Consider the following 21,594-nt stretch of genomic DNA (forward strand, 5'->3'; position numbering starts at 1 on the left):
CAGGGGTGAAACCTTAAACTGTATTTGTGCACACTTACTACTGGCAATCCCTCTAACATTAATGTAGTCCCAAAGGAGCTTGGAGAAGCTGGAGGTGTGTTATCTGTGTTTGATTTGCTGGGAGTAGGTGAGAGGCTTCCTCTCTGTCAGGAGCAGTTCTGCCATGGCATGGATGAGGTGAAGAAATGCTAGGTCAACTTGTGTCAATCAAGCAAGTAAATCCTTAGAAGAGACTCTAAAATTACTGATATCAAATGTCTGCAACAGGATGTCCTACAGTGAATTGCAGAGCTCATGACTGAGCCCAGTGCCTTTTTTATGGCTATGTGATATGGTGTTAAAGTACTTTAATAGAACCAAGGGACGCTTTTGCAGGAGCACAATTTAGGAGGTGAAGGAATGAACTGTGGTTTACATTTTTATGGGACTTGGGCACTGGTTCTTTATGATGTTTGGAGAAACCACCACCTGTGTGTGCATAAATAATAACTTCCCATGATTGACTGGTGTGATTTAATCCCATTTGTGCAGTACAGGTGAGAATTTTTGCACTTTGTGGACTAATGCTGTTCCTCTCTTGCAGCAGTAAGTCTCTGGCATTTTTTTGTAAGATATTTTGGATGCACTTCTTAAAGGACAATGCCTTTTTCCCAAAAAGTTTTGCTCTAAATAAACCCTACATTATGTTTGACCGTACACTACTTTTTGCTCTAAAGTTTAGAAGTCACCACTAAGCTAGCAGAGGCAACAAATACATTTCCTTGAGCTGGGGGACAAGGCTGAAGTGTAAGCCAGAGAAAAACTCTGAAAAGAGGCCAGTGATTACTTGTAACAAATCAGATGTTAAGAAAAACTATAGTTGCCAAAGAAATAACAACACTGTGGGAGGAGGATGGGAAGACTCATATGAAAAAAAGAAAATTAGAAAAGGACAGCTCTCTTTCCCCATAGAGCAAGAGGGAACTGGATACCTGTCTGTTCTGAAAGACAGGAGGTTGCTGGGTGCTAATCATGAACAAATGAAAGAAAATTTAATGAAGCTCCACCTTTCAGGGACCCTGCCACCAATGTTTTGTTCTCATGCCAGACTTCTGGACTATAAAAATCTGTCCTTAAGCCAAGAAAAAACACTTCCCTGAAAGGATTTTCAAGTTACCACTCCATGGCAAGATGGAAATTAAAAAGGGGAGATCATTTTGGATCTTCTGCCTAATTTGGAGTTGTTGCCAGGGCAAAGAACCCATTCAGATAGGTAAGGAAAAAAATCTAATTTTCAGATTGCTTGCTCTCATATTGCTCTCCATAGGTGAAAAATAGAGTTGACAAATGAAAATGTGTAACATATTCATGTAAGAGCTGTAGACATGCCAGACATACCAGACATACCAGATACTGTTTAACATTTTACATTTTCATCCTTATTGTCAACCATTTAAGTATTTTACTTTTTTTCTTTCATTACTAGGTAACGTATCAACTGTTTTAGGTCTTAAGAGACTAATCTTTAAGAGGAGACCCTCTGGATGCAGTTTGTATCACACATACACAAAAAAATAAATGGTGACACCCTTTTCAAAATATTTCACATATATTCTTTATAGGAGAAGTATATATTATAATTCCAGTGAGGCTTGATTGACCAGTATGAAATGCTGTATTAGGAGTAATCACAATTTTGTGGTCTTCTGCACTGCTGCCTCCTGGTTTGATTTTGAATGTCTTACTCTTTTCCCAACTGTCTAATACACAAACAATTTATGTAACATTCATTGCTGCCTTAGTAATTCTAGCAATTCCACTTCCAAGAATAGCCAAACTTTCTCATTTGCCCTCATTATTGTGTGGAAAAGTGCTAAATTGCCCTACTCCACTTTAGTGCTGCAACCACCTGTGGCAAATAACAGTTCCTTTAAAAAGGGACTGTTTCTGTAAGGACTTCTTGGCACTTGAGGTTGTGTTGCACATTTCTAGCATTGAGATCTGAATTCCTCAGTTTTCCCCTGCTGATTCTTAGGCAGGAATATCTAATGATACTTTAGAGTTCACTGAATTCAATATTTTTTATTACATTACTTTTTTATTTAATCTGTCATGGATGTTGCTATGTTGACATTCCTAAGTGTGCTACCTAAACAGCACAAAGAAATTTGCCCATTTGCATTTGTCAAGCTTTCAGATAGGCCTAGAAGAAATGCCAAAAGCATTTTGTAGCAAGCATATATCATTTAATTCAGGGTAATTCATGTTGTCTTTGTGAAGCTCAGTGGTATGAAAACTACTTTTGGAAGTGATATGTTATTCGCACTGAGTACTTGCCTACAGCTTTGACAGAGGTACAACTTAGAGGTCCAAAGTTTGGTTGAGAAGAAAAAACAAGTAGCTCTGAGCTGACTACTAAAGGTGGTAGCAGCCTCAACCATGAGATCAGCAGCTGTTGTTTTGCTGTAGAGTCATGCCACCTGTGACATCTCCCAGAAGGGCCTCAGTACAAGACTTTAAACTGAAGTTTTGCCTGTGTTATGAAGCAGCATTTCAATAGCAGAAATGAGATTTAGATATCCAGGAAGGGATTCCCCTAACTTCACTTTAGAAATCTACAGTGTAAATGGGTCTAGAGTGTAAATACTGACATAATCTTTATAGACTGGAGAAATGCATGCAGTTTTGAGCCTCTTATTAGGCAGATATGTAAGGTATGGAAGCTGAACCTGTTCTGCTCTTGTTAACTTAAAGGAGCCGGAGCTAATCTGCTTACACTGAAGGTATCTGTCTTGGACGTCAAAACTCAGTGAGATGAAACTGCTTTCCACAAGTTAATATCTTCCAGGAGCTTTTACTTTTTGCCTTTGAAAATCTCTCCTTTAATGTTTTTCAATAAAAAAAGGCAAAGCCAAATCCCATCCTCATATGGGATGAATTTCTAAGCTCTCCTCCTATGACTTTTTCTTTAGTCCAGGTCTCTACTGTTGGTAGGAGTGAATGTGCCACCTGGGGCAATTTCCACTTTCATACGTTTGACCATGTTAAGTTTACTTTTCCTGGAACATGCACATACGTCTTCGCTTCACACTGCAATGACAGCTACCAGGACTTTAACATTCAGATCAGACGCAGTGACAAGAATAGCTTCCTGATCTACTTCACTGTCACCATTGATGGACTGATCTTGGAGGTGAAAGAGACAGGCATCACCGTGAACGGGAACAAGTGAGTGAAGACTGTACTGTTGTTTTAACTGCTCTGTGTTAGCAGCTGGTGGTACATCTAGAAAGTGGTCCTGTTCTGCAGAGGTGCAAATGGCTGTGTGTGGTATGTTCATAGCTCTTTAAATAAGGTATTGTGAAGAGTTCACCCCATAGTGATGGAGGAAGCAAGAAGCGTTTAAACTACATCTCCCAGGAATAAACAACAATGAGTTAGGCAAAAGGAAATGTGTATGTTATAAAAACAGAAGGTGTGGGTTTCTTCAATGTTGCTTTGATTTGGGAGGCAGGGATAGAGGGAAGCTTATAAACCACAACATTTTATTTATAGAAAATTTACATTTTGTGGAAGCTGTTTCCTTTTATTCTAAAAACATTATTTCTGTGGTACTAACCCTAGTGTATGCTGCAATTCAGTAACAGATGGTCCTTTCAGGAAAAGATTCTGTTTCCAGCTAGATTAGTCTAGAAAATTGCACTGCTTTGCAGATCAGAACTTGCCCTAGGATCTTCTTATAGAAAAAACCCAGAATTTTCAGAAGTCAAAATCCACACCTTTAATTCAGAAAGGAAATTGCAATCAGAAGGGTAAAAATACCCCATAAGTAAAAAGTCATATGCAACAGTAGCTGAAAGTTGGGCACAATTTTAAGGGCAGTCCTCATGAGAAGTGCAGAGTTCTGCTTCTATAATATAATTATGAAGAGCAAAGACAATCTTTGGGAAAACCCATTACAATCTTGTTGGAGAGAAAATTGCAAGCATATGGGCTGTCTTCTCAGCCTTGACATCCTTCTAGAAACAACCAAATATAGAATAGCATCCATCACTCAGTTGTAATTATGGTACCAAAAGCCATGTCTCCTAAATCAAAGGGACAAAAAAATTATCCTAAATTTTAGCCATCTTCCGAATTTCTAAGTTTTTCAGACTGTGAGAAAATGAACAGTAATTTTCATGGTAAGATGGAAAACTAATGTAGGTCCAAGTTGTATCAGCATGTGAGTAACAGAACAGAGATCTTCTTACATCTCTCTGAATCCTAAATGTCAAGGAAATCCTGGAGGGATGATAGCCTCCAGTGTCCTCATGTGGAGTGCAGTTTTTCTTGTTCCTATAAACTTTTGGGTTAGGTCCTAGGATATGTAAACAAGCAGAGTTACTTTGGTATCTGTTCAGTGGCCGATGTGTAGACAAATGACCAAAATACATTGTGGTGTGGGTTAAGGTTAGTAACAGGTCACAGTGGACAATGTGATCACACCTAAATTTAATACTGGGTGACCCTGGGTGTTCCCATATCTTATTTAGTTCCTTTGACTCTAGATTTAGTTCCTATATCTCTATGAGGATTTAATCAGTCTTTTTTTTTCAATACATCTCTTTTGTTCCCTCTAATTTTCAGGATTGCCATGCCCTTCAGCTTGAAGAGCATCCTGATGGAGGACACATGTACTTACTTACAAGTCACTTCCAAGCTGGGCCTGACACTCAAGTGGAACTGGGCTGACACTCTCCTAGTATGAACAGCCAGTTAGTTTTGTTTCTCCTGGTGAAACTCATCAATGATGAAAAGCAGAGCTGGATGCAGGCACTCTGTTGATAAAAAAAATTGTGGGAGGGAGGGATTACTGTATCCATAAACTGATAGGGAAATGCCAAACCAGGTAAAAGTTTCATGGGGCAGGGACAGGAAGTCACAACCCCTAGGCATTTCAAGTGACTAAAGTTGCCACTATTAATCTTGAATGTAACATTATCTGTAGTTACTTCCTTGCTCCATGGGGCACTGGCAGTAACACAGACAGTCCATCCAGCTCTGACTTGCTAGTTACCCTCTGTCTAATGCACATCTTGCATGGGAAAGTAATCTGTCTGTCCCTGTTCAGACCTTGGTCATGGATTATACCAGTATTCAGCATGCTTCAGTTACCTCTTTAATAGGTAGGAATGACAGTTTCTAGAGGATTATCTTCCCATTTGGATTCAACCTGTCCATGGGTAAGTTTTATGACAGGTTTATAAAAGAAAAGGAGACTGCTACAAATTGGGAATGAGCATCTCTGCACAAACCACTTTGTAAAATATGCTGTTGATGTGGGGAAATCCTTTAAACTCTCTGATTCTTCTTTTGTAGCTGGACCTAGAAGAAACATATAAAGAGAAAATATGTGGTTTATGTGGGAACTATGATGGCAGTGAGAAGAATGATTTGATTTTGGATGGTAGGTCATAAATACAACATATTCCACCTAGAACAGACCTCAATACATGTCATGAAACTTGATATCTCTATATTTAGCAGGTATTCAGATTTCCTGACAGGCATATGAACATTTCCATATACAGATGTATTTTAAGAGGTTCTGGGATGGTTTGGGCTTCTCTGATGTTTTGAAACTCACAAGAGTCTCAAACCTCTCTGACCCAAATTAATTGCTTGGCCATCATGTGGCAGCCTTGCCAGTTTTCCCACTGATACTGACAAACTAAGCAAATGCACAAGTGTGTTTTCTGATCTGGATTTTCCACTTTAATCATTCAACATGTGACTGGTTTTGCCTCTATAATGAAATGAAAGCATCAGAGAAGTCACACGAGATGTCACTGAGCATCTTTGAAGAAACTGTGGTGCCATCCACTGACATCTTCAGATATTGCAAATAGCTGAGGCTGCAATCCTCCAGCAGATTGTGAGTGGTAAGAAACCTGCATCCTGAGATATTAACTGCAGGACTGAAGCCAAGGGAATAACAACATCCCTGCATCTAATACGTGTGCTTCTTAAGTCACCAGAAGAATATTGTCATCTACCTTACCCACTCATAAAGAATTCTGAAATTTTATTAAAAATATAATTTGTGGTAATAGATTTGGGAGTAATTTTTGTATTTTGTATGAAGTTTTGGATGCATCTTAGTAATTTTTGTTTCCTTTACTTCACAATGGCAATAGATAAAAGCTAAAGATGGCTCAAAATTTTCTGAAGCAACAGTTTTATACTGCTTAGAGAAGCATTGCTCTAAGAAATCAAACTCTTCTTATATGCATCTTGTTCCACACGTAACAGGTTCCTGCACCTAGGGACCATGTGGCCTCCCACATTTTCCCTTTCTGCTCCCAATACATCCTTCTCTCTGGGATGAGTAGGCAGAATTACAAAATTACACCTCTAAGGCTTTACATTAGGTTCTGATAGTAGAAGGCAAGCTAAATGTATGACTATTATACATGCAAACACAAAATTCTGTAAGATCAAATACACCCTTAACAAACAGAAATCTTTGGAAATGATGAGATGCAATAGGAAGGTCAAGAGTCTCATGTGATTTTAAATGTCCAGGCTGACAGTAGGCCTTGGTGGAAATATGCCAGACTCCTGTCTCTAGCTCAGCAGAAGTTATATTAGGCTGTCTTCTATAATATGGATGCTGGTTAAATTTGGGCATTTGGTGAAGTGCATACCGTCTTAGAGCCCAAAGATTAAATGCATCTTTAGAGCCCATTAACTGATCCAAAGAATTGCAAGTAGTTACTGAGGTGCATCTGGGGATTTTGCAGGGTATGAAATGCATCCAAGACAGTTTGGGAACTTCCACAAAGTAGAGGATCCATCACAAAAATGTGCTGATGTGAGTCCAGATGACCACAGTGGAAGACATCCTAGGAGGAAAGACAATAGATGCGGTATATATGTAAGTATATATGACCAAGAAATACAAATCCTCCTGAACTCTAGTACTGGAGAGACTGTGTTGAAACAAGTGTTAATTACAGAGCATGCACTAAACTGAACTTTTCAGGACTCTACACATGAATTTGAGCAAAATGGTGATCTTATAGCTGAAAGAATATGCTATTATAATGTTAAAGAAATAGAAAGTGGGAAAGTGTACAATTAAATGACAGCTTCCAGTCCAAGAAAAAGGACTTCATGACAGAAGTTAGACTGGATAACCTCCCAAGATCCCTTGCAACTTGAATTATCCTATGACCCTGAAATTGTGTCATCAATACTTGCATGCATCACCCACAAGCCTGAAAAGTTGTAAAATGTCAAATACTGCTTTTCTTTCCCTTTCTCTTTTTAACAGAAAAAAAGATGCAAGAAACTTATGTCCCGTTTTGGAAACTGCCCCAGAGTGGTTGCATTTGATGACTACGTAGAGACCTGTGCTGAAGATATGTGCCACTGTGCAGTTAACTCTTCTCACTCTGATCTGGTTTCCAGCTGCATATGCAGCACTTTAAACCAGTACTCTCGAGACTGTGTTCTGAGGAAGGGAGACCCTGGGGAATGGAGAACCAAAGAACTCTGCTGTAAGTAACTACTGCTCTGGAGAGCTCTTCCAGGTTAGACATTTATGCAAGATTCCAATGAAGCAACAGTGTTAACTACTATGAATCCACCTGTAGAAGTACTTTGACAGAAACATTGTTAGTGGGAAAACTTCTAGAAATTTAACTTGATTTTGCCTCATAAATTAGAACTATAGCTTGATATTGCCTCCCTCCTTCTTATAACTAACTTTTCTCCAATTCTTTTGTTGGATTTTACCAGGCACAATTAACTCATGAATAGCCTCATTTCAAATGTTGACTATTAGACAGAAGTACTTACTGAGAAACATAATATGTTAGTACTTAGCTTATGCTATGCTTTCATACTCCATAGTCCAGCCACTGAGCAGGAAATCACTGTAAATCCACGGGGAAGGCTACAGCTAGTTCACCCAAACTGCTGGTGTGGGTGCCACAATGCCACAATGACTAATGCTTCAGGCAAAAATAAACTATTATGACTCCATAAACGATTCTGGTGGTTTTTGCTTGTATCATTACTTCAACCAGCCTTGAGCTAGTAAGATAAGGTAAAATAGCTCTTATTTCACAGCAGTACTGTTCTGTCCAAAGATAAAGTAAGAGTGGCCATAAAAAGTTCTTTTAGATGTTAAACAAACATGACATTTCTGGATAGCAGGTCTTGCAAACAAGATATGGAGGAAAGGGGGAAGAAGTGATGCAATGATTTGAGCAATCTTATAAGTACATCATTAACATATTCCATTTTCACTTGGTCTTGCAGATCAGGAATGCCCAAACAACATGGAATACATGGAATGTGGAAACTCCTGTGCTGACACATGTGCAGATCCAGAAAGGAGCAAGATCTGTAAAGCCCCATGTACAGATGGCTGTTTTTGTCCTCCTGGTAAGGCAGTTCACTTTTCCCAATGATCACACACATCAGGCAATAAAGAGAGAGGTTGTTCCCTTTCTTTAACATTTTACACAACAAATAAACTGTTTCTTCTAGTATAATTTAACTTGGAAGAACTAGATCTGTAAACATTAAAGATCCTGAAAATGGAGGAGAAAGAGGAAGATTTCTGAGGACTACACAGCAAAAAAAAAAAAAAATTGTGCAGATGTAGAAAGAGAAGAGGTTTTCTCTAGACAGTAAGAATGAACATGAAGATGTCTGGTGAGATGCCTCTTTGCTATGAGACTAAATCTTGATGTAGTTTAAGTGACACATAACATAAGTGCATTTCCAGGTATGTGCATGTGTAAATTAGCACATGAAATAGACTCTAAGATGAGGTTCTGGTTTCTGTCAGATTCACTACTAGAAATGGATGGAAACCGGCTTGCATCCTTGCAATCTGGCACTTGATAATCCTGTGACAGTGGAAAAATTCCATAACAGTAAATATTCTTTGAGTTCTGCATTGCTTTCATTTGAGCTCTGGTAAGAAGTATTTCCCACCTGTTAATCCCATCTGAAAGGGCCTGGTGTGGTGTTTTCCTTAAAAAGTATCCCATTCATTTAAGGCAATTAAATGCCACCCTGACGCCTGATCCTGTCAGATCTTGGAAGCTGAGCAGGGTCAGCCCCGGTTAGTACTTGGATGGGAGATCTCCTGGCAATACCAGGGGCTGCAGGTTCTAGTCCCAAGGACTTCACTGTCACCGTCCAAGTTCACTCAGCCCCGGCAGATGAACCTTAGGAGTTAAACGGTGGGGCCAGTTCTGTGCACGCTGTGCCTCACCTAAAAAATCCACTGCGCAGTCTGGAAGGACACACCCATGTGGGTAGAGCACTTCCCAAATCTTTGCTCATGAAGCCAAGCCATCATCCCATTCATTTAAAGAAACGCTGAATACTCCAGAGTTTTTTCCTTACTCTAATCTTCCTTGATGGTGTTTCCCAGACTCATCAAAGGAATATTAACTAGCCAATATATCTGAACAGGAACTATCCTTGATGACCTTGGTGGCAAGAAATGCATCCCCAGAGACAGCTGCCCCTGTATGTTTCAAGGCAAAGTCTACTCATCTGGAGGAACTTACTCTACTCCCTGCCAAAACTGGTACTGTTATGATCCTAATTGCACTAACAAGGCAGAACTATTATTTCTGTGCATTGAGGAGTTGCATTTTGTACTTTCATAATTTTTTTTCCTTTTTCTGACATTTGTCTTCAATAACGATGCAAAGTTTGGGTCTGAATTTCAACAATACAGGAAAACTTGGAGGCAGTCCTCAACCTTACATAGTTATTAGTACCCTCACTGGAAACTGGTTGCAAAAACTGAGCTTAAGACTTCAGAATGCAGAAAACTGAGACTCTTTGCTGAGTATTTCAGAGACATTGGCCACTAGAGTGAGGTGAGACGTTAATAAGTGACCTTTTCAACCACCTCTGGATCTGCAAAGGTTGTTAAAGGCCTGGATCTCAAAAGACCTCATCCTTGAGAACGATTTGATTCAGAATAAAGCTAGTAGGTTGAACCCATCTCCACTCTGCACTAGTGAAAGGTGATACAAACTTAGGTATATTATTCTCAAAACAGTTTTATTTCTTGTTCTGGTATACCTTTAGTGAATGAACAGTTGTATACATTATTTGAGCTCCTGTGACACACCCTCATTTCTTGACCATAAGCCTGACCCTTACTTTAAGGAGGAATTAGATGTGTTGTGATGCATGAAGCGGTAGGACAGATGTTCTGCAAATCCTTTTGGATTAGTATTTCCTGCAATTTTGAGTAACTGAACTTACTGAGGTTTGGGTGGTTTCCATCTAGCCACATCCTCCCTTACTCCTCTGAAAGCCTGAGCCTGAATGGTGGGACAGTTTTCCCCTTGTGTGCTCAGGTATAAGAACTGTAACTGCTCATTATCTCAGGTCCTCCACAATTAGCTCCTGAAACGTTGCGTCAGCAACTTGCTGGACAGTTGTATCAGTAGCACAAAACATTGCAAGATCCTGCTTGAAGAAGTTTTCTTTCCTTAAGAAGTCAAGTAAACCATGTAGGCCCTGAAAAACATTCCTTGCTTGACCATCTCAGCATCTCTCTGAGGGAACGAGTTCAAAGCCCAGTGCAGTTCACTCTCTTCACTCTATCATTGAGAGGCATTCAACCTTCACAATTTAAGGGCCTAATACAAAGTCTTCCTCCCACTGGGTTTCAATAAAACAAATAACAAGGTAAAATGACATAGGATGTGCATCTGTGCAGGTTGAAATATCATATCACCTTTGCTCCCTTGGAGCTGTGCTTGTTCTAACTCCCCTTTCTTGGGTTTTGTACAGTACTTGCAATGGAGGCCACTGGAGCTGTATCTCTCTGCCCTGTTCAGGAAGCTGCCACATAGATGGAGGATTCCACATAACAACATTTGATAACAAGAGGTTCAATTTTCATGGCAACTGTCATTATGTTCTAGCTAAGGTATGAACAGTCTCCCACTCACTCCTAAACCTATTGAGTGGCATGAAGCATTAAACTGTAGTGGAGTTTTATGTGACTTAATTTAAATAAATGAACCCAATCCAGCAAACCACTTCAACACATACTCAGTCTTAAACCCCATAAATTTTCCAGTTTGCAACGGATTGCATGTCAATTGTTGAGGCTTAGCTTCAAAGTTTTGCACCTTCAACACAGTGGTACTTTTTAAAAAGTGAAATTATTTTGTTAGTGGATGTATTAGGGTAGATTTAAGCATTTCTCCTCAAGTTTTCTTTATGTATGATTGTCAAAAGTAAGTGTATGAGCAAAATTCTCTGCAAAAAGATTAAATATGCCTGTCTGCAAATATGAGATCCACACAGGCTGATAGCAAGGAAACAAAATGCAGAGGAAAATAAGTGAATATTATTGATTTTGGCAATGAAATACGCAGTTTGCAGTTAGAGACCAAATACGCTTATTGTTTCATTATTCCATCTTAGCCTTTCAGAGACCCTTTTTCAACTCTAGCTCCTATACTGTAACAATGTCTGTGCATCTCTGTTTTCATGTCTTTTCAGAACACTGATGACACAATTGTGGTGATCGGAGAGATCATTCAGTGTGGGACATCAAAGACAATGACTTGCTTAAAGAATGTATTAGTCACACTAGGAAAAACTGTGAGTATTTGCCTTTAGTAATTAATGAGACATAATAAGTCACTTTTATTCAGGTTCAAATATAGGATTTCTCTAACACAATGGATTCATTTTGATCTGTTGCTATTCTGAGACTGGAAGATTGATACCAGCACATGATGCAATGGTAGTGTTTGTTGGGCTTGTTCTACTAGAGTTATTTCCATTCCACTTCTTTTGAATTCTGAATTTTTAATTTTCTTTAGAGGTAGATATCTAAAAATTATCCTAGTCAACATTCTCTCTCTTTTTTCATGACTTCAAACTAATTCATTTGTTTCTTTTTGAAAGATTTTTACTACAGCAAAATATCCTCTTTATTTTACAACACTTCTGGGTCCTCAGGTTTTTCTTAATGAAAGAAGTCAAGTAGCAGAATTCTCCAAATGAAGGCCAAAGGCTTCTACTGAGGATTATGGCATGAGTCAAACTAAATTCAGAGAAAGCTGAATTAGGACTGGTAGTTATACACTCATATGGTTATACAGATCCATTTGGTCTACCTGGAGTTTAGCTGGTACAGTCCTAACCTAGTTAGGAGATTTGACATCCTAACCTACTTCTATAGTCAGTAAAGGAAGATGGGCACCTCCTAAGGACAAGTCAACCTACCTCAGGTATGAGGTGCTCTTTTGGAGGGGCCTATCTCCCTCCACTGACCACTGAGGGAGTTTGAGTCGGATAGCTCTCATTTTGCGTATGTTACATTTCCAGTGAAGTGTATCCAAACCTACGAAGAACATCTCACTTGCAGTTCTCAAAAAATGGCTAGCATTTTTGGTACATGAGAGCATTCAATCAAAGCTATTGCTTACAGAGAGGGTTTTCATATCTTTTTATGGCCTATGTTATTTTATAGTGTCTGGACACTAAGTTACATCGACCCCAGGGGTGATCGAGTTTTGAAGACACTACTCTTTAAAGATCACGAAGCTTGTCAGATTACTGTTGTCTGTCATGCTGTCATGCTGTCATGTGGGCTTTTTTTTTTCTCTGCAGTCTATTAGAATATGTTCCTGTGGAAATATCTACATGAACAATTTCATTGTGAAGCTGCCAGTCAGCCAAGGTAAATGCCCTTCTTCATCCCTACCCCTTCTCTGGAGTAGCCTACATGTATTTGCAAAGGGATTCCTGCTCCTTTCTCTGAAAAGTACATGATTCTACTCATTGTTAGGTAGATACTGGGTCTGGGACTTCCTGGGAATTCCTGTGTTATACTGGATGCACTGCTAAATGGATATTCCTGTTTACTCAGCTTCATAAATATTTGCAAGCGCATACAAGTATTTTCTTTTTTTTTCTTTTTTCTTTAGATGGCATCACCATCTTCAGACAATCTACATTTTTCACCAAAATCTTGACCTCAGTTGGAGTACAGATTCGAGTGCAAATGAAACCTGTAATGCAGCTCTCCATAACAGTTGATCATTCTTTTCAGAATCATACATCTGGTAGGACACAAAATTTTCTTTCAGTTTTCTCTTTAACTGAGGTATAGCTGCTTGTCTATCACTTTAAGTGAACAAAACATTAGGTTTTATATTTACTTTGATATGTTAGAACTGCTGGTTAGATCTATAGCTTTCCAGAAACGAAGCATTGGCTAAATCCTTCAATTTCTGAAGAAAATTAGGTAATTTCTGTGATGTTTTCTGTGTGCAGGTCTTTTAGATTTTATCTGTTTAAAAATACCTTAATCAGAGACTTGTGAAATGCAGACAATCTACTTGGTTTTGCCACCAATCTCCTGTTTACATCATTTAAACTTTTTGTGCTTCTGTTTCCTATCTGTGAAATGGGATTGCATCTTGTCTTTCTGACCCATTTTGTTTTTCTTTTGCCATCTCCTTTGTTTGTAAACCTTTGGGGAAGGTACTTCTCTGTCTGTCAGTGTTTACAGAAGCATATTTAAGCAGCTTCCAATCTCTGTGCTATCACTAAGTGTTACTGTAATGAAGAAAAATAATAATGACACTGTAGAGAAAGGTCCTATCTGATTTGTGGGAACATCAGGAAGTCTCTGAAGGTAAATGGGTTTCTCTCAGATGAGGTCCATTATGGAGTTGAGTGTTCATTTAGAAGCCACTCCTTCTTCCATGCATGTAGTGATTTCTTCTTTTCTTTTCCTTGCCTTTTTTTTTCTCCCCTCCCACACAAGGTCTTTGTGGCAATTTCAATAACATTCAGACTGATGACTTCAGAACAGCCACTGGAGCTGTGGAAGATTCAGCTGCTGCTTTTGGTAACTCTTGGAAAACTAGGGCCAGCTGCTTTGATGTTGAGGACAGCTTTGAAGATCCTTGTTCAAACAGTGTGGATAAAGGTACCAGGCTTTTCATTCCCGATTTATCAATGCTAAATATTGTTCACGTTATAGATAATCAAAAAAAGCTTTAAAAATTCCATAAACACCAAATACCTCTGTCTTGGAGGCTATTACTAAAGAAGATACATTGGGTTTTTCAGGTCTTTAAGATTACAGCTTTGCTTTTAAAACAAAAATGGCACTGCTGTAGAAAAAGAGACAACATCATCTTCATAGATGACTTGAAAAGCACACACAGCATCAATAAGAGCAATTTGGATTTAAGGGACAGCTTGTCAATATTTGGGCAAAAGTTTCATCCTATCTAGGTTGTTACCACTGTGCTGAAGACAAAAGGAAGAAGTTATCAGCTATACTGACTTAAGGAAGCATTGTACTGTACTAGGTGCCCTGTCCAATTTCTCACTTTGACCAGATCTGGATAGATATAGAGTGCAGACTGTGCTCTCCTAGGTATTGTCACATGTAATTAAAGCTACTGCTCATAGCCACGCTGCTTACTGATTAGTACATGCTTGATGTTATTGCTGGACTACAAAAAATTACCTGACTGTAAAGAAATAGGAAAGTTTGATGAAAAATGAAAATGGGGAGGTTTTTTAGATGTTCTGCCAACCCAACTGCAGTAATAATGTTAATACTTGGAAGATGAAACCTTCCTTTTAGTAAGATGGCTGGTCACCCCTCCAACTGTTCTCATCACTTTGATATTCCATCCAGCATTATCTAATGCTTCGGGTCATTCTAGTTCTATGTGGTGCAAGATATGAATATTGATGCAAATAGTAATGTGGTTTAAGTGACTAAAGACATTTTTCCCCACTTCAGAAAAATTTGCCCAGCACTGGTGTGCTCTTCTGTCTAATACAAGCAGTGTGTTTGCTGTCTGTCACTCTGTTGTAGACCCTTCTGTGTACATCAAGGTAAGTCACTGGTCTAAATGGGCCATGTAATCTAGTCCAGAGACCAATCTGCCATGAAGCTGATCTGGCCTAGGAGAGTGAAATAGATTACAGTAGTGCTGCCTCCCAAAGAATTTGATGTTGATTAGAGAAAATAATGAAACGAGAGTTTATGCAAAATAAGATGGGCCTTTTTGGTAATGGCCCTGAAAAATAATTCAGTGATTGTCATCACTGACATCTGTTGCATGATCCAGATGCAAAGTAAAAAGCAGGAGTTCAAGATTTCAAAGTTTCAAAGAGTGAAAACTGTTCACTCTTTGAAAAGCAAAACCAGTGTTTCTGTGTGGAATTGAACTGGGTTTTTTTCCAGCCCCATGGATTCCCTCTGACTTGGTTTAAAGTCCACATTTAGGGAGAGAATATACACTATATATACCTCGTTTATGTCTTATTTATTACCATGAAACCATGTTAGTCTCCTTGTACCGAGTATGTGTAAAGCTGCCCGTATGTGCTCTTGCTGTGCAGCTCCATAATGCTGTCGGCGAAGCTGGCTGAGCTAGAGAGTTGTGCCATTTATGTGAATTGTAAAGAAGTTTCTGTAAAAACACACAGAGTCCATGTAGGGAGTGTGTGTGTCATACAACTTACTGAGAAAATATCTGAGCCTGAAGTTTTGCCTAAAATTTGTGATGTCTTCAAGTACTTTTACAAATATGGCTTATGCTTCACTTGTCCCAGAGGAAAATATTTCTACTTGAGAATTCTTGTAAACTATAAATAAAATAGGAATTTGCAAATTTCAGTTTAGGAAAACTAATACCTAGTTTCTTATGGATATTTCTGTTACTTCTTCTGATCTCATCAGATTTTAAACTCTGATTCATGAAAGCATTTCCCACAACACGAGTAATGGCAGGATAATGGCCTATGCAGTATGATCCTACTGCTTGAGTGACTAGCTGCATCTGTGTTCTTTTGTCTAGCCATGCAATTAAAAGAACTCAAGATTTAAATCCCATTTATACTTACATAACTAGTTCTTAAAATGTCATTACATAAGACTCCCTATTAAACGATCTTCTGTTGCACCTGTCATGTAATTGGGTATATCTTATCTACACACTACATAGGTACACAAGTGCCAATCATCACTGTGCAATATTTTCAGTTATGCATATTTTAAGATGACATATTTTGACATGTCCCAGATTGTACATCCTCATGGGAGACTGGTATAGACATTTTTTAGTATTTTAATGAATCATTGGTGTCCTTGTCTTTCTCATTATTCATTTGTTCGTGAGTGTTAGTCATAATGTCATTACAGTTTCTGTCATTGTTTTGCTGTTTCTCAGGTTTGCATAGTATTTCATTAGCATACATTTTCTCTGAGACATTAAGTCTCATTGTTAATAACTTAAAAAATATTTGATGACTACCTTGTGAATTGTTGTATGTTTCCCTGCTTATTCTATGAACTGGACATAATAATAGCTATGTCCTTTTCTGTCCCTTAGAAATGCATGTATGACACCTGTAATGCAGAGAAGAGTGAAGTTGCACTATGTAGTGTCCTCTCTACTTACTCCAGAGACTGTGCTTCAGCAGGCGTGTCCCTGAAGGGCTGGAGGCAGGATATCTGTGGTATGTGTCCTAGAATACCCTGGGAGAACAGCTTCGGGAGAGCACAATTTGTGTCAGTCAGTATCTTTTGTGTTTAGCCATGGAGTTAGAGAGTCTTTGAAGAGTATAATAAGTACGTATTCTATACAAGTCTTTGACCTGCAAAAGTCAGTTCATTGCTGCTTCATACTCTTATGATGGATATTACTTGTCCAAAATATTAGATTAATTCAGCACTCAGAGAAGCAAAATAGTATAAGACATTAATCAGATCAAAACTGGAGTCAGAGTTAGTTTCAGTTCAGGTTTAGCTAGCAATTAAGTTACTTTTGACCACATGTGCTTCCCCATGTATTTTAATTCCAACACCTTTTTTACGGTACATTTAGCCCTCTTGTCTCAGACATTCCCCATACAAATGATACCACTCTCATTAGCCATTTTTCCATGATACAGTAAAATAGTAAAGTTTTTTAATAAATATATATTGGTGAGATCTGATAATATGAAAGTGTTTGAAGGGATTTTCAGCTCAGGACTATCTAACAAATGAACAAAAGTTTCTTGGACACATACATTGTCACTAAATCCTGAGTCCCGAGTCCATATATGTATGTATATATTTTCCTTTGGCACTGCTAGAATTTATTATAAGATGGTATCAGAGCCAAGAAGTAAACTCAAAAATTTCATATTCTGAATTTTACTTCAACATTTCCAGGTTTTCACTGATGGTTAGATACTGAGATTTGTCTCTCTCAACAAGAATATAGGTGTATGGGTTTCTTGACTAGTAGTACACCTAAATGGAAAACATAAATGTTATGTTTATGCGACATTAATGCAGCTATGATCTATTTAAATGCCTGACTTAGAGGCTAGCTGGGATACTTAATAGACATTAACAATGTAACTGGTGTGATGTGTTGTCAAAGGCATTTAAGACTGTGGTAAGAACAATTTCACAAACCTGTGCTGAAATTCAAAGGAACACAGTGTAGTGCACAGTAAATTGTCCTAGAAGCATGCAGATTTATGTACTAGACACAGCCACTGTTTATTGTAATCTCTGTTCCCAACATAAAATTACTGACATTTTTTTATGGCAAATCAAGACTGGCTTGCAGCATGGGTTTGACTGAAATCTGTGGACTTAAGGCACGGTAGATAATATCGACTCAAACAGTGCACTAACCTTGGGAAAAAATGCTAATGGCTTGATCAGCACAATCATTTTAGGTCTTATTTAAGAAGTAATCTTTTGAGAACATGCCTGTGATAAGAGTGAAGGTTGCACTGTTCACGAGTGAAAGAATAAATGGGCCACAACAGTCACTCTCAGTGTTCTGTTCCAGTGCGGGGGTTGGAAAGACTGTTCCAACTTCTGCAGCTGCATCTATTCTGCTGCGCTTCAGGCAGCATCCAAGGCAGGTTATATCCTAAGTGGATGTCTACACTGCAGTAGGTAGAGTGTATGAAATAAGGAAACCCTGCTAGCTAACTGTTGGCTGTGCATGTGTGTTACAAAACCTTCAGCAGAAGCACAAACCTGTACTTGAGTTACTGGTTACCCAGCAGACCCGCTGGGGTTTGTGTCTTTGCTAAGTCATGGTACTGCTTTTCTAGTGCTCTTTGTGCAAGCTAGCTTGAAGATATCTTTGGTATGCTCATGTTCTCTGCACTCATGCCTCCAGTTGTTAGGTATGTAATCCATGATAGCAGAGCTGTGATCATGAGTGCTACAATCAAATAATCTTTATCTTACAAGATCTTACTTTACCATTTTCACTCCACAAAAAAACCCCAAAGGGACAAAGTAAACACATTACTGCATTAATAGGTACCAACTGAGACAGATGTGAAGGCATGTTTAATGTATTTTTTAATATCTTTCTCATTTGGCCTATTTTGATTTACAAATATGAGTTGCCACATCTTCAAAGAATGCCTGTTAAGTAGGAGAATATGACTTGCCCTATTTGCACATGGGATATTGTTTGCTGCAGCTAGGACCAGAAAACTAAATGGTTTCTGTTGGTAGAGGTCCTGGTTTTGAATGTGTACACAAGCCTAGCACACTGAGTAATCTGAGAGAATGTACTATGGTCACAGACTGGAAAACCATACAGAGCTTTGTTTTAAGCATGAAATGTATTGCCCATACATTGTTAGCATTGCTGCAAATGATTGCCCATGACCTAATATATCTGAAAAAGAGCTGTGGGATTAAATCTGCATATGTGACTTAGAAAGGTGCCCAAGATGACTAGATCTCCAGTTCTCATTGCATTTCAAAGGAATCTAGATCACAAACTTTCATGAAAACCACTGTCTTACAGGGCTTGTTGAGTGCTTTAGATTTTGGTATTTAACTGTTTGGTAGACCCAGAGCTATTAGGAACTGTTGTTTCTGATTTCTCTGGAGGATAACAAAAGAGTTTTCCTCAAGACATCTAGGAGAATTGAAACACCCTTTTGTTGGCAGCATCAAATGATTATCCAGTTTTTTGTCACAGACCATTTAACATCAAAATTTGCCTCTTACAAAATATGTTCATCTCTTCAATTATTTCCAGGAAAAGAAATCATTAGTAGAGGTCAGAAAACTAATTTTTAACTACAAGGACAAGACAGAAATTCCTGGTTTCATTTCTTGGCATAGGATAGAAATGTGAATTGTTCAAATTACAAAAGATACACCCATGTTGATTATTTCAGTATTCAGTGTCATATAGTTCAGGTTATGTAAGCAGACTTCCCTCTGAATATTGGGACACATGGTCTTGTAGTTTGAAAAAAGCACATTTATGGTTACCAATGTGCATAAAGCCACATTAACAGTATAAGAGATGATTGCACAAAGAATGTCATACATCTCTTTTATTTCTCTTGCCAAGATCCCTTTGAGGAGTGTCCTGAGACTATGGTTTATAACTATAGTGTGAAGTACTGTAACCAGTCTTGCCGCTCGCTAGATGAACCTGACCTGCTGTGCAAAGTTCAGATCCCTCCTATGGAGGGCTGTGGTTGCCCTGAAGGGACCTACCTTAATGATGAAGAGCAATGTGTAACTCCAGACGACTGTCCTTGCTACTACAAAGGCAAGATTGTTCAGCCTGGCAACTCCTTCCAAGAGGACAAACTGATGTGGTAAGCTGCTCTGGTGGCACAAAGGCTGCTGCATGCCTGGGGACGTCAGGCCTCACTGGGGACGTCTCTGCTCCAATCCATGAATGGTATCATTTTACAGTAAGGAATAATGACTCACTACTCCTAGATTGTACCAAAGCAAATATTCCCCTGGCAGGAAATATTTGTAATCTATCCCTATGCAAAGTTCATTGTTGTGCAAAAAGTATCCATACACATTGGGAGCAAGTTTTCTGGAAGACAGAGGGCTTGGGGGAGTTTCAGGCTTTGAAATGAAAAAGCCAAGTAAAAACCACCCTCCAATACAACATACTGCAGACTATATGAAACACAACAGTGGTCCAGGAAAAAACCCCTCAGATTTTTAATTGATTTTTTTAAAAGAGAGACAGAATTTTTTGGAAAATACTAAAAATAGCATAACTAACTTGCATCCACATTAAAAAACAATTGTAATTTTATCATTTTCAACCACTTTAGGGGACTAATGCAAACAAATACTAGAGTAAGGCGGTTGCATTATCTTTTGATGTTTATATATTGTGTCTCTATTTCTGTCTTCCAATTGAGAATTCTAGACTATTTTGTAAACACATATTAATTTAGCAGTTTAAGAGGTCCCTTATTTAAGAAAGCATTAGTCTAATCACATAGAGTGGAAAATAAATGCTTAGGAAAAACTTGACTTAGGAAAAACACACAGTAAACCAGTGGCAGATAAAGAAAGAGTATTTAAGAGTGAGGTCTCTTAATCTTCCTTTAGGGGATGGTAATTCATGTCTGTGTAACTAATAACTGTGCCAAATATTCATTTTGATAGGAATTTGTTATTCATGTGACTAGTGAAGCTTTGCAGTGCCTTTTTCTCTAGTGAGGGAGAAATGTGCAAAGAGCTGATGTGTTTCATTTTATGGAATCTCTTTAGCAAGTGCATTCAAGGAAGATTGGACTGCATTGGAGAAACTGTTCTGGTAAAAGGTGAGATTTTGTTAAAGAATGGTTTTATGGTGCCAGCTAGTATTTAGAATGCTTTTCTGTGTTATCTCTCACTTTCTCTAACATTTGGTATTCTGCGCATTTTTTCATTCTCCCTGAAATGTGCTGGTTATTGATAACATTTGTCTTCGTAAAATGCCACCATCCTCACTGGATCCTTTAAAATATTAGGATACTTCCCAAAGCTCTTAAGTTGCCTGCCACCTTCTCCCTGTACTGTTATTGTGCAGAGGCAAAAGCTACTAGCAACTTTAAATGAGGACACATGCTGCCCTCTGAAACGCTCTGGCTAGTTTTACAATTGCTGATGTCATCCTCACTGCTTTCACTAAATCACCTTCTTAAAATATTTTCTTCCTACCATAGATTGCCCAGCTCCTATGTATTACTTCAACTGCAGCTCTGCAGGTCCTGGTGCGATTGGATCAGAGTGTCAGAAAAGTTGTAAAACTCAGGACATGCACTGTGTAAGGACTTCACCTCCTAACAGAAACAGACAACATGACTGTGCATGTAGGATTTTCCTTAACAAACACTCATGGTAACATGTTATGCTGTCCACAGACCAGCTGCTTTACTGATAACACAGCAGCTGTAGCTAACAATGTAGCTGTGATACTTGTAGCTTGATTGTCACTAGCTCACAGTTAAGGAATTTTTTTAAAAGTTCAGAAGTTTGGCATCCAGAGCTAGCACCTTTGCTGATTCCCCGTTCTTTCTGTGCATTAAGGAATTGACTTCTCTTGTATGTTTAAATGTGCAGTATGTCACAGAATGTGTTTCCGGCTGCATGTGTCCTGATGGGCTGGTTTTGGATGGCAACGGAGGATGTATTCCCAAAGATCAATGTCCTTGTGTCCATGGAGGACACTTTTATAAACCTGGGGAAAGCATCAAAGTGGACTGCAACACTTGGTATGTTTTTTCCGGGAGTCTCATTGAAAT

The 21,594-nt window shown here is 38.6% G+C and overlaps 1 protein-coding gene across 9 annotated transcripts in view; it reads left to right on the forward strand.

Moving 5' to 3' along the window:
• The window catches only part of LOC139673312 (mucin-5B), a 63,331-nt gene that overhangs the window by 7,560 nt on the left and 34,177 nt on the right, over positions 1 to 21,594 (forward strand). For 6 of the 9 annotated variants that reach the window (XR_011698092.1, XR_011698091.1, XM_071558774.1 and 3 more), the window contains 19 exons: positions 1,054 to 1,252; positions 2,952 to 3,207; positions 4,609 to 4,723; positions 5,341 to 5,428; positions 6,765 to 6,898; positions 7,298 to 7,523; positions 8,290 to 8,415; positions 9,460 to 9,577; positions 10,804 to 10,942; positions 11,524 to 11,625; positions 12,643 to 12,712; positions 12,960 to 13,097; positions 13,805 to 13,969; positions 14,801 to 14,895; positions 16,398 to 16,524; positions 19,401 to 19,653; positions 20,579 to 20,631; positions 21,016 to 21,116; positions 21,413 to 21,564. Coding sequence is in view for 7 of the 9 variants with exons in the window: in XM_071558774.1 (XP_071414875.1) it covers positions 1,171 to 1,252; positions 2,952 to 3,207; positions 4,609 to 4,723; positions 5,341 to 5,428; positions 6,765 to 6,898; positions 7,298 to 7,523; positions 8,290 to 8,415; positions 9,460 to 9,577; positions 10,804 to 10,942; positions 11,524 to 11,625; positions 12,643 to 12,712; positions 12,960 to 13,097; positions 13,805 to 13,969; positions 14,801 to 14,895; positions 16,398 to 16,524; positions 19,401 to 19,653; positions 20,579 to 20,631; positions 21,016 to 21,116; positions 21,413 to 21,564 (2,540 nt within the window). In the remaining 2 variants the exon portion in view is untranslated. The remainder of the gene's footprint in view (positions 1 to 1,053; positions 1,253 to 2,951; positions 3,208 to 4,608; positions 4,724 to 5,340; positions 5,429 to 6,764; positions 6,899 to 7,297; positions 7,524 to 8,289; positions 8,416 to 9,459; positions 9,578 to 10,803; positions 10,943 to 11,523; positions 11,626 to 12,642; positions 12,713 to 12,959; positions 13,098 to 13,804; positions 13,970 to 14,800; positions 14,896 to 16,397; positions 16,525 to 19,400; positions 19,654 to 20,578; positions 20,632 to 21,015; positions 21,117 to 21,412; positions 21,565 to 21,594) is intronic. The other 3 variants (XM_071558775.1, XM_071558776.1, XM_071558777.1) reach the window with 3 other exon arrangements.

Source organism: Pithys albifrons, chromosome 6, assembly GCF_047495875.1.
Source record: "Pithys albifrons albifrons isolate INPA30051 chromosome 6, PitAlb_v1, whole genome shotgun sequence".
NCBI classification, from domain to species: Eukaryota; Metazoa; Chordata; class Aves; order Passeriformes; family Thamnophilidae; genus Pithys; species Pithys albifrons.